Source organism: Amblyomma maculatum, chromosome 9 (genome assembly GCF_055883805.1).
Source record: "Amblyomma maculatum isolate TAMU_Amacu chromosome 9, ASM5588380v1, whole genome shotgun sequence".
Classification (NCBI taxonomy): Eukaryota; Metazoa; Arthropoda; class Arachnida; order Ixodida; family Ixodidae; genus Amblyomma; species Amblyomma maculatum.
The window spans coordinates 10,182,261-10,194,671 of NC_139352.1; the positions used below are offsets into that span (position 1 = coordinate 10,182,261).

At 47.0% G+C, this 12,411-nt stretch overlaps 1 protein-coding gene across 1 annotated transcript; it reads right to left on the reverse strand.

Moving 5' to 3' along the window:
* Window positions 1–1,197: 1,197 nt before the first annotated feature.
* LOC146178246 (uncharacterized) lies at window positions 1,198–10,251 on the reverse strand. Its single transcript, XM_084579660.1, has 3 exons — window positions 8,020–10,251; window positions 2,925–3,224; window positions 1,198–1,566 (listed from the first exon to the last, which is right to left on the reverse strand). The coding sequence occupies exons 1-3, from the start codon at window positions 10,249–10,251 to the stop codon at window positions 1,285–1,287; spliced, it is 2,814 nt and encodes a 937-aa protein (XP_084435786.1). The 3' UTR covers window positions 1,198–1,284.
* Between the last annotated feature and the right edge of the window lie 2,160 nt (window positions 10,252–12,411).

The following is a 12,411-nucleotide window of genomic DNA, read 5'->3' on the forward strand; positions in this document are numbered from 1 at the left end:
CACACACACAATTTCACACATTTATTTATTTATTTGCAAGTACTGTTAGCCCTTCCGGGCTGTTACAGGGTGGGTAATGTACATATAAGCGGCACAACAAATTTCCAACTCTTTCTCAAAAGTTTCTAAAGAACAAGTTTTTTCAAATACGCTTCGGTCAAGGTTGTTCCATTCAATGATTGTTTTAGGCAGAAATGAAAATTTAAATACATCAACTCTTGGCACATACGACATCACTGCAAAGGAATGATTAGTGCGAGATGACAGTCTCCCGGGCGGCCGCAAGTACAAGCCAGAATCCAAATCGAGTTTATTGTTATAAAGTTGATAAAGGAACTTGAGCCTAGCAATTTTTCTACGAATAGCCAAGGTTTGTAGTTCAGCAAGTAAAATAAGTTCGGTTGTGGACTGTGTTCTTCGATACCGAGAAAACACGAACCTCACTGCTAATCTCTGAATCCGTTCAAGCTTATCTATGAGATATTTCTGGTTTGGATCCCAAATTATGCTCGCGTATTCCAGACTTGGCCTTACCAATGATTTATAAGCTTTTAGTTTGACAGCCGGTGGCGCATCTCTTAACTTTCGCCATAGGAATCCAAGCTTTCGTTGGGCTGCTCCACAAATTATCTGTACATGATCACTCCAGTTCAGATATGAGAAATCGTAACACCTAAATATTTTAATCTATTGGAACGTTTTATTTCAATGTTATTAATTATATACGGAAACACTAATGGGGTTTTCTTGTTCGACACAATCATAGTAATTGACTTTTCAAAATTGATTTCCATGTCCCACTTAACACACCATTCATACAGAACTTTTAAAGAGTCATTCAAAAGGACTTGGTCTTGCAGGCTTTTTATGCGACAGAATAGTACAATGTCATCAGCAAATAATCGAGCTTCAACGAGAAGGTGTATGTCCTTTACAATGTCATTTATGTACAACAAAAATAATATGGGACCAAAAATGGACCCCTGGACACATAAAAGGCACACAGTGTAGAATCGTGCAAAGTTGAAAATAACTTGTAATGAAATAGCACCGTCTCATTAAGTACGACTTAAGCACCACAGTATTCACAATGAAATGAGGCAGTTTTAATAAAGCAAGCCCTCTTATGAGCTTGCATACTTATTTAGATATTGAGCTTAGTATGGAAGCATAGTGCATTTGCACATGCCAGTCTATATCCTTTCACTGCTGAGCACCTGGTCTTTTTTGCCCTCGTGTACCATTTATAAGACGGTGCTGAGCGTAGTTTTTAAGTCTTGCCACTCAGAGATCCAGAAGACTGATCTCCGTAGGCTCATCTTCGTCTGCTACGATGTGAGAGTGGTTGTAGTGTTCAATCTCAAACATGAGTGCAGCTGCCTGTGATGTTTGTGCCTCGGTGACGATGCTGGCAGGCATTTCATAAGATGCAGATGCAAGGCTGTAGATTATCAAAGTGATGATAAAAATCAGAGTGATGGCAGCACATCCAATCATTGCGCCATTAAAATTGTTCGGAGTGCCTTGGACAGTACCTCCTTCGATGGCAGGCTTATCTTGATTTTGCTGTAAGAAAGAAGTGCCGAGAAAGAGTGAACGGCACTGAAAAGTTGACAAATCTTTTAGCAGTTTAACTGAAACTCTTGTAAGGTAAGGATATTTTATCTGAAATTCCACAAGCAGCTTTTTTACAGATTTAAGTTTACTCAGAAAAAAAAAGAAAACGATTGCTCACAATGAGCTCTGAGAAAATGTGAAAGCACTTTTTTTGTTATCTTAATAAAATGTGTTTTGTGCTCTTTATCTGCATCTCTAGCACTTAACTTGTAGCTTCCAGAACTATTTTGACTAGAGGTCTACCATCTTGGGTGATATGTGGCAGCAAAGTCTGCTTCTGGACTTTTGCACGTGAGCTATTCTTCTGCCTTTACTGCCTGCTTTTTTTTCTTAGAATTTCAACAAAGGTGTGCATCTTGAGATCTACTTCATGTAGTAGTTTCCTATATAATTTCTGCTTGTCTAGTCATTCAGGCATAAAAATATGTCCTAGCCTTCCTAACTAAGTTGTTGGTGGATGGAAAATCGGCTAAGTGCGCCGACATTATCATGTGCCAGAAACATTCTGGCTCATAACAGCACTGAATCCTCAGATTGCTCTAAGATGCCACCTTTATCTAACAAGCCCACAGTCGAAGTATAATGGGTATTTTGGCAAACTCTTCAGAAATTTCTAAAAAGGGGAATTCAAGAGAAAAAAAATTTTGGGGAACACATTCTCAGCAGAATAGACAGTTCGCTATAGAAACAATGCTAAACAGGAAGTTGACTAAAACTTGCTTGTTATTTAATACAGTTGGGTGGTTTGATTATAGTTGCACTGAGGAGCTTGAAGCCATGGACACGATGCCTTACCAGGTTTTGAAACAAAGTATCAAATTCTGCAGCATGAAAGAACCTCGTTCTTTTTTTGTTCTCTGTACAAAATGTTTTTATGCACAGGAGGCTTGAGGAGAACACATCGTCCACTGATGTGTCGCAACGCTTACCACGCCAAGTTTGAACTACAAGGGTACTGTACAAGTCAGGCAAATTCTTTTGCTTTCTGATGAGTTTCTGATGTCTGGTAACACTTGTAAACTTGTGCTGAAGAAGCAGTCTTTATTTTCAAAAAGTCTACATTTAAAACTTATTCCTTGAAACACCTGGTATGCTTTGCACTCATTTTTGAGAGTGAGATTCATTTAGTACATATGATGCATACATCAGCCAAGTATTTATGGGAGTTTTTGTATTTTCCGACCTGTTTTGGGGCATTTCCCATGATAAAGCACTCTGCTTAAGGCTTAACTAAGGAAAAACTCCATTCTGCGTTAGATGCAGATTTCTATGTCCGTCTTAAATTTTCCAGCTGCGCTCATACTGACCTCAATATGAGCTGGGTTCTCGTCTGGCTTGTTGTCATCGTCAGCAGCCAGCTCAATGTCAATGGCTTGCTCTTCTGGCTTTGGCCCAGCTTGTTCTGGTGAAGGATCACCTTGTGCTGAAGGGCTTGCATCTGCCACAGGCTCTGGTGCAGGGTTTTCATCCTTGGGACTGTCTGGGAGCTCTGGGCTGCTTACTTGCACAATGTCAGGTTGATCCAGGTGCACGGAAATTTCATCCGTGGGTTGTGAATGATTTGAGACAGTCTCGCCAGTATGTCTTTCAACCTCAATTGCAAAACCCTGAAAAATGTTTTGATAAAATGTTGTAGGTTGATGTTTGTATTGTGAAAGTTCAACATGCAATTTCCAAGATGTGGACCTTTGGTCACAAAGAAAACCAACTTGATTCCTTGAATTCGAACCTCACAGCTGGTAAAAATTTTATCCTGGTGTAGGGAGAAACTGTGGAATCACACCTTTTATCTGGAGGAAATTTAGCTGGTTCAGTTTATAGCCAATTAGCTGTGTCAGGATCAAAATTTGATTTTTATAATAAGTCCGTGCAGCATGTTTATCGCTTGGTATGATGCAAATTTGCCAGCTGAACGACTGACAGGGTCACAGTGTATGCCACAATTATGCGAACCCTGCATTTCTTGCAACAGCAACTATATCATTGGGGTCAACTGCATGACATCCATTATGACCATGTCATTTTATATTTATTACATTTTATATTTGTAGAATATTAGTTCATATCATCGAACAATGCACCATAAAGCAACCTACTCACTTCAATCCATAACACAACAGTAACTCGTTGCATAGCAGCAGCCACATTTCAGGGCTCCTTTGAAATCATGCAGTGATCTTCTTTAGCGGAATTGCAGAGTTTTCATGGAAACCGAGAGGTAAAGTTTAGCAGAAAGGAAATTTTTACAGACCTTCAGGAAAATTTAACATTGCCTCACTTTCCTGAAATTTCAGCTTTCACTTCGTGACTATATCTTTATGTGCACTGGTCACTTATACGGCCGAGTATTAGGCATGCGCAAATTTCTACATAAGGAACGCTCGGGAGCAGCAAAATTTATAGTTGCGCCCATTCGGATAGCAATAAACTGTAATTAAAAATTTTGCGCTCCCTTCCCCACGTTCATTAGGGAGACCCATGCAGTGATTCTCCCCGCACCAGTTTTTAGTGTGCGAGCACTGGACGTGTCGCTTTCTAAAAAATGCAGCCAATTTGTCATTACAATCAGATACGAATTAGGTACGCTAGCGCTGGTGAGATAGACCAGTTTCGACGTTGATAAGACACACTGCTCAATTATAATGGCCTAGCTCTGTCGATCCATGGACCACGCTGCCCTGTGCCTTGCACGTGGCATATAAGAAGGGCTACGGAGGCTGTTGAGCAGTGTCTCATAAATGTCGCATTGGATGAAGCAGGTTCATCCAGTTAGGATAAACCTATGTGTCTATAGCCATTTCTTTTTTAACTGATCTAAGGAGCTTAACCTGGTGAAGCAGTGCAAGCACACCCTTCTGAAGGCACGCCATTAATTTATAACAATCTTTATTGCTCTGACCAAAGATGACAATTCCACTTCTTCTCTGCGCTGAAAAACCCTCGCTTCCACCCCTATAGACAATTTTATTTCCTCAGAAAACATGTGGGAGGCACTGTGCCCCTCCCATCGCTACGCATGCCTGCGTGCACACCTGCTACTTCGACTCTGGGAATGTTAGCAGCGCACAAACACCTTTAATTTATACCACAGCAGCACGCATCTCACCTGATTGTGTCCTATAGGTGTCTCTATGCAGTATGGGAGGAAAGAGAAGCAGACGGCCCTATATGTCATACATGGGCCTTCTCTCGAACCTACCCCCTCTCAATACTCTCCACATAACCTGAATAAAAAAGTCATTCCCTGTTTTAACTAGCCTCCGCTATTGAGCCACCGAGACTTCAGTTATAAATTTCGGGCACGGATGCGATTGACGTGGCTGACTGTACTCGAAAATATATTTTGACACAATACCCTGTATCATTCACGTTCTGATGGGAAGGATGAAGGGTTGATACCCTTTTAATTTCCCGCCCTTTGCGTTTGCGTCAGCTGATGGCACAAGGCGGGATATTTGAAAATGGAATGAGATCAATTGTAAAATTGTTTTGTTATACCGGCCTCCAAATCTATATTTTGGCTTGTGCCACGTTCTGTTCTATTCTGTCGTGAGGGTCACAGTGAAGAGGGACGAAAGCCATTAATATTGCTGTTCTAACGCCGACTTCACCGCTTTATTATAGATGCGTCCTCATTTTCCTGTTCTGCCTCGCGCGAGGAAGAGGGGGGGGGCTGCTTAGCACTACCGAAGCTACGATGAGTGCAGAGGCGACGGTCTGTCGCTGCGGAGTTTAATGCCGCTAGGCATGCTGGATTACATGCTTTGACGCTCCATGCACCACGCTCCGTTCCGCCCATGTCGCTTTATTTGTAAATTATTTATAAATTGGTGGCCCCACGCAAAGCTGTTATATTTGCCTCGAATACTCACAAATACCAGGTCTACGGATTATTTGACGAATATTGGAGAAAGTACCCGGCTAGGTATCCGGCGTCGTCGAACCTTGACTAGTATTAACTGGCAATTGAAGGACATGTATGGGTACTGATTGGTTTGCGGGCTGCGTGACGTCAGGTGGAATTTGAATACTCTGTCGCAGTTTCTGGTTGCATATGGCACAAATGTGATCTAAACGGCGGGTTTGGCATGCCCCTTGTGTAATGGGAAACTAACGTACATTTCATCTTTAGTTCCATGGCTCGATAATTTGACATATACCACGTACGGGTTTTAAAAGAAGCCTTTTTACGGTGTAGCACAGTTTATTGGCGTCAGAAAAATAGAGTTTTAGTTTACCGCGATCCGCTACTGTGATCCGTCACCGCGCGTTCCACTGCGCATGCCCAGATTCCCTTGACGCCGATAGATGGCGCCACAAGCTTGTTCAGCCTAGGGAGCCTACATGGAGCCTACACCGTGTCGTCGAGCGCACTTCACCAGTGAATTAAGTTTTGGAGCCGCTTACACCATCTTCCGATTTCCGATGCCGTGGTCATGAGACTGTACATGTGCAGCGCCTTAAGCCATTCTACGACCCCATTGTATCTTCGTCTCCTTAAGTCGCCAGGATGACTCCTTTTTCTTGGGGGGGGGGGGCATTGTGAAGAAGAAGATGGGCTGCTGCGCTGGGCGTTGACGAAGAAGCAGCAGTCGGTGCAATTGCTGTCGCGCAGATCATTGTGCCGGTCTGAATCGCCCCGCTTCCTTGCCGACCTCTACGCCGTTCTCAACGTAAATTAAACCTCCCACACAATCATTAATGAGAATTAATCAAATTCGTTAGATATAATTAATTATTTTTCCTTATATTAGCCTCACCAAGCATTGCCTTTTCTTTTGGAGCACTTCCACACCTTTGACCCTCTTTTCCAAGTTTTCATTTTTCCAATTAGTTCAATTACTTAATTGTTCAATTACAAAGTGTAGACTTTCTTAATTAGCCCTGTCAAGCATTGGGTTTTCATTATGAGCATTTTCATACCTTTGAAACCCCTCTTTCGGTCTCATTTTCTGTTAATTTGATTATTTTATTTCATTAATTGCGCGCTCTAAGTTTTCTTAGCATCGTCAAGCATTGGCTTTACATTCTGAGCATTTTGACACCTTTTAACCCCATTTTTCTTTTTCTGAATTCATTAATTAATTACAATTTATTAACTCGTCATTGCCTATCATACATCAATCACTAGAACCACAAATTACCATGATACAATTTTTTACGCGGCCCCCGATTATTTCCAGCACATGGCTCAGACTACAACTACTACTACTATTTCTACTATGCCGACGGCTTTTCTTAATCGGGGCGCAGCGGCGAAACATGTCCCTAGAGCGCCCCGCCCACGAGCGGTAAAGGGCCATGGTGGCTGGTCGCGGGTTACGGTAAACTAAATCTCTATTAACTACTCAGTAAGTTAACTACAGGTACGCGCCCTGTGGTTGGTAATCAGTAACAGCCATTGCAAGTTTAGAATTTCGAAAGTGCAATCACTCTTTGTCCTGGGGAAAAACCAAATCGCGCGGCTATGGATCGCGCTCGGCCTCGATCAATACGCGTCACCAGGGTCACTCTGGGCGCACTTACCACCATGGAGGGGAAAAAGTTTTTTTTTTTTTTCTCCATGTTTACCTCACACGTGCTGCGGTGCTCACCGCTGCTCTCAGCTCCAACCGAAGCGCGGTACAGAAGGTCACGTGGCACGCAAGCTCAGTTTGATAAACGTCGCTGAGCCGGCTCAGCAGGCGCGCGAATTTCAAATTGCGCGGTCCATGCGCAAAATTGTTTTCGAGCTACAGCGCAAAGGGTAAACGCGTTTTCAAAGTTCTAACAACTGATAAATACCATTAGCGATCAGCTGCAAATCTTAATTGCAGTCTGTCACCTACCTATAGTAGTTAAACAATGCACTACTAAACTTTAGTTAACGAGCCATGTAGCATAATTAATTTGCTTTTCGATGTCCGCCAACACTGGTATTAGAAAGATTTAGCTTGTCTGAGACATGCAAGCGTAGTATATACGTCGCCGGTTTGCCAGGCATCTGCGCATGCGCATTGACAGGGGTGGGTGCAATCGCGGCCAGTGAGCCTGCGCGAGGTCCGGTAAACCGGTATAAGTCGTCTACGGCAAGCTAGATCTATCACTACACCGAAAACGTCACCTTCTTACACCCAAAAGAGATTATTTGTAAGTCTAGTATTTGACGCCATAGTATCATGATCATCCTGGCATTGCACAGTCTTCACGTTTTCTGCCCGTTTCTTCGGCTCGTTTAGTTCCTGCATGCTTGCGAATCCTTTTGGGTGGGTTCAATTTTGTCTTTGACGAAGACTATAGGAATCGAGGCGCAGAAAGATTGCCTGCATCGGCTATTTTCACGCCGCATTGATTGCTGTTGGCTCTAATTGACCCAAAGCATGCTAATCCTTTTGCCCTGTCGAAAGAGACGGCAGCTCTCACCTTTTCCGCCATGCTTTCTGTGTCCTCGTCATCGGTGAGGGCACCCATGGTCGCTGCAGTGGGAGCGCTTTCATGTGGCTGCCACCCCTCGTCCTCGCCTCCTGCGGCACCTTGCACCGCGTCCGCGGGTACCGGTGCAGTATCGGTGCCCTCACGTGGTTGAGGTCCGGACGGTAGCAGCGTCGTCTGTGGTATGGAATTTAACACAGGTGGCTGATTCGACTCATTTTGTTGCGATGTCGGTTGCGGCTCAGCTGGTTGCTGGGGAAAAGACGGCTGCATCTCAGATGACTGTGGCGATGAAGCTTCTGGCATCACGTTTATCGGCGTCGGTTGTATGTCGGGCGGTTGCTGCGGCAAGGGTAACTGCGCCGGTAAAAGTCCTTGTACAGACGGCGCTGCCGCGCTTTGAATGGGAGACTCTCCGGCTCCAACTTGATCTGCTTCAGGTGCTTCGGGCTTCTGTTCAGTAGAATTGACGAATGGGAGATTATCGGAAGCCTGCTGTGGCGATCCGGGTCCTACAATTCCCACTTGTGGTTCGAGTATGCCGGGGGCCTGCCTCGTGCGTGCAAGTGACGCGGGCGGCGCTGTCGTGTCTGAAAGACCAGGTGATGCTTGATCCTCGGATTCAACCCGTAGCGAGGGCTGAACTGTGGATGCGGTTGCAGTCCGAGGCTCATTGGTAGCAGTGGTGGATTGATCGACAACGGTAGTTCCCGGAGCTTGAGCGGTTGTAGCCGAGGAGCCCACAGATGCTAGGTTCTGGCCTTCAACTATAAGCGAGGGTTGGACTCCGGACGTGAGCAAAGGTTTAGGCGCGTCAAAGGCGGCGTCGGATGGTTCGACGACGCCTGATGCAGTACCGGCAGGTACTTGCGGTTCCACCTTCTCTTTGTCTTCAGTTGTCTGTTGGACTGCGAGTGAATCTGAAGGAATTGGTGGGGCAGCCGTCGTCTGGCTTTGATCGTTCTCGATTGACTTTGCGAGAAACTCGAACGTCTTTTTGGAAACGTCCGGACCCTGAGCTTCTTGAGCAGCGTCTTTGTTTTCAGTACGAACAGCTTGCACATCAGCTGCGGAGGCAGTTACGGGTTGCCCGAATTTTGCACGGTTTCGGCGCATCTTGTTCATCATTCGAAGCGGCTGCACGCCACTTGGCGCGGCCTGGACGAGCGTAGAGAAGTCGCGAACAGCCTTGGGTGGCGACGCTCGCTTCTGCCTCGTTTCCCACGCGCACTGTTCGCACTGACCTTGACCGCTGCCTCCCGAGCTGCCGGAGTATGAACTTCGGGAGCTGAGCCACGTCTGGAAAGGCACAATGGAGCCGGGCGGGTAGTAGTAGTACGGGTGCTGGGGAAGCGGCCAGTACGGCAGGACGCTGCTCATACCGAAAGGGTTTTGGAAGCCAAAGTTGCGATAGGAGTTCATCTGCGCGGAGAAGGTCCGGAAAATCTCCAGGGGGTCCGGGTAGCGGTAGCCGCAGCGACACTCTGAGCAGCAGGAGTGCTCTTGGCGGCAGCTAGACGCACCTGATGGTAGCAACACATAATAAGACGAGGGTTGCCCGCTGGCATTACATGCATAATAGTACTGGCTACTTTGAGACGATGGCAGCGTAGTGACCGTGGTTGCCGAGGTCTCACTCTGCGTGGGCCTTGGCGGTTCTGGCTGTCTGGTAAGGCTGGGGATCAGCCTGAACCGGTACCGGGACCGTACGGTGGGCACCGAGGCTCGAGGGCCTAACGGTCGCCGCTGTTGGTTATTAGGGGTGACTCCAGGGACGCTGGCGACGAAATTTGGAGCGGAGTGGACTTCGCGTAGACAGGATCGGGACAGCGGTCGCACAATGGTGACGCCGATGGAAGAGCTGGAGCTGCTGGACCGAATCATCTCCGGCGCGAATACCGAGAGGGACACATAGTCGAGGGTCTTGGCGATTGGCGACGGTTCCTCGCGGCCATTAGCCGTGGCTGACGAGGAGGCAGTTGCATCGCTGCTGGACTCGATAGTGATTGACGTCTGCACCAGCGCCCGGTCGGCCAAGTAGCCGAGAGCGCTCTGCAGACGCGAGAACGGACCTCCAGCGGACGGCGGGTTTTGGGACGTGGCTTCCTTCGCGCTGGTTGCGGTATTGAAGTACTTGAGCGCCGCCTGCCATGGAGACTCCTGCGCACTGCTTTCAGGCTGCGATGGCGCATCGGAGGGCTCCGTTGGAGGCTTGTCTGACATGGTCGCCGTTCTTCTTCTGCAAAGCAGGCGGTGCGTGAGAGCCAGCGCGTGACGCGAACTCAGGCTTATGGTTCCGAAGCAAAGCGCGTTGGCACGTTCTTATGGCGTCGTGCAGCGCGTTTCGGGCACCAAGGAGCACAAAGTTGACGTACTTTTAACATCCGAGCGGCAGCCATGCTACAAAACATTGCTGTCTCCTTTGGCAACAATATACACGGCTGCAACTATACCGCCTTTTCAAGCGTAACAGGTGCATCCCCTAGAATATGGTCACTAGAATTTAATGTTTTTTATTGTAGCATAATGTTTTGTAAAGGCAATAATGCACATAATTCCCACAAGCTTTATTTTAAAGAAAAATTATATAAGTACCCTATAAACCAGGTCAGCACACTCTCTCGCTCTCTATTCTCTCTCGCGGAATCAGGGGCGTTCCAAGGATCGCAGCAGGGTGGGTGGCCAAAAGGCTTTCCCCTTGCTGCACATAAGGTGACTTATGTGCTCCCATGAATTTTTTTTTTTTTTTGCATCTAGATCTCCCTATTTTTTTATGTATTTTTGAGTGTTCGCTGAAACATCCGATTTAAAGGGTACCTCGGTTATAGGGGTAGAGGAGTGGGAGCTAGTCTTTCTCTAAACACTGACAACACTATGTTCACCAATACCATAGCTCACTACATACCAGAATCTCCGTATTTAGAGAGAGAGAGAGAGTAGAACGAGTCTGTTCCTCTCTCATCACTGACTATCATTTTATATATCACTAACTGTAAATATCGGTCGCTATATACCAGAACCCAATCGATATCACGCGGAATCTCGTGGACAGATGTCGCCCACGCGATTTTCACCATGAGCCAAGTAGCATTTCGCCTTAAAATGGGAGGATTCAACGCTGCTAAATCGGTTGTGGAGCGAAAGCTTTGGCTGTGGGCAATCCAGCGTTGCATCGAACACAACCGGCGTTCTATACAGAACCCACTTTCAAACCCCTGCGCATGCGATGCGCCCCGCCGTGGTGGCGCGGTGGTAAAGATGCCCGACTACTATGCCAGAGTACCCGGGTTAGATCCCGACCGCCAGCAGCTGCGTTTCGATGTTGTTGTTGCGACTGTAGGAAGAAGGAAAAGAAAATGCACGGGCCTGCTACTGGCTCTGTAGCTGAGCCACCTCCGCTGCCTCGTGCGGACAGAAGAGAAAAAAAATACCGATTTATTTATAGGAGGGGAAAGGCGCGGTAACTGTCTCACTTGTTTTTTTTTTTTTCTGTGGACACCGCAACCGCGCCGTAAGGGAAGGGAGGAAGATGGGAGTGAAAGTGGAAGAGAGAAAGAGAAGCCGTAGTGGAGGGCTACGGAGTAATTTCGACCACCTGGGGATCTTTAACGTGCGCTGACATCGCACAGCACACGACGCGCCTCTTCGTTTCTCCTCCATCGAAACGCAGCCGCCGAGGTCGGGTTCGAACCCGGGTACTCCGGCACAGTGGTCGGGCGTCTTACCACTGCACCACCCCGGCGGGGCGGACAGAAGAGAAAATAGACAAGAAAGAAAACAAGAAGAGGGAGAGAAAGACACGCGCCGCAACAGCCGTCGTCCACCACTGAAGCGGTGGACCTGAACATCGGGAGAACTGCACATGCGCGCCCACACCAGTGGTGGAAAGGAACATGCATGAGACGCTACGCTCGGCGTATATGACGTCAAATTTGTTTTTGTTTTTTTTTTCCCAGAGTAAATCTCAAACCCAGGGCGTCCAGGAGCCTCAAGAGCCCGCCAAGCGAAAGTTCTGCTGCCGTTTCTTTTTCGTGGGTACGACGAATGCTTTCGCTGTTCGCGGGCAAGTACTTACGAAACGGCATTCTACGTGAGCAACGAAGTATTTTCGCGGCGCTCACCGCAGTCAGGAGACGGTAGAACTGCCCTTTTTATTAGAGCTAGGGACTCTACTTTTATCCAAGACAATAAACCCCGGGCATTGACGGCCTACAACAGATAAAATTCGGTGGCAGGCTAGCCTCCGCCGCAAGCGGGGTTGACCTACCAGTTCCAGTCCCGTAGGGACAGGAACGGCCACCCTTCACCACCCATCTCCTCCCCGCCGCGTTTCGATGGAGGCGAAAGGAAGAGGTGTCCGTGTGCTGTGCAATGTACGTGCAC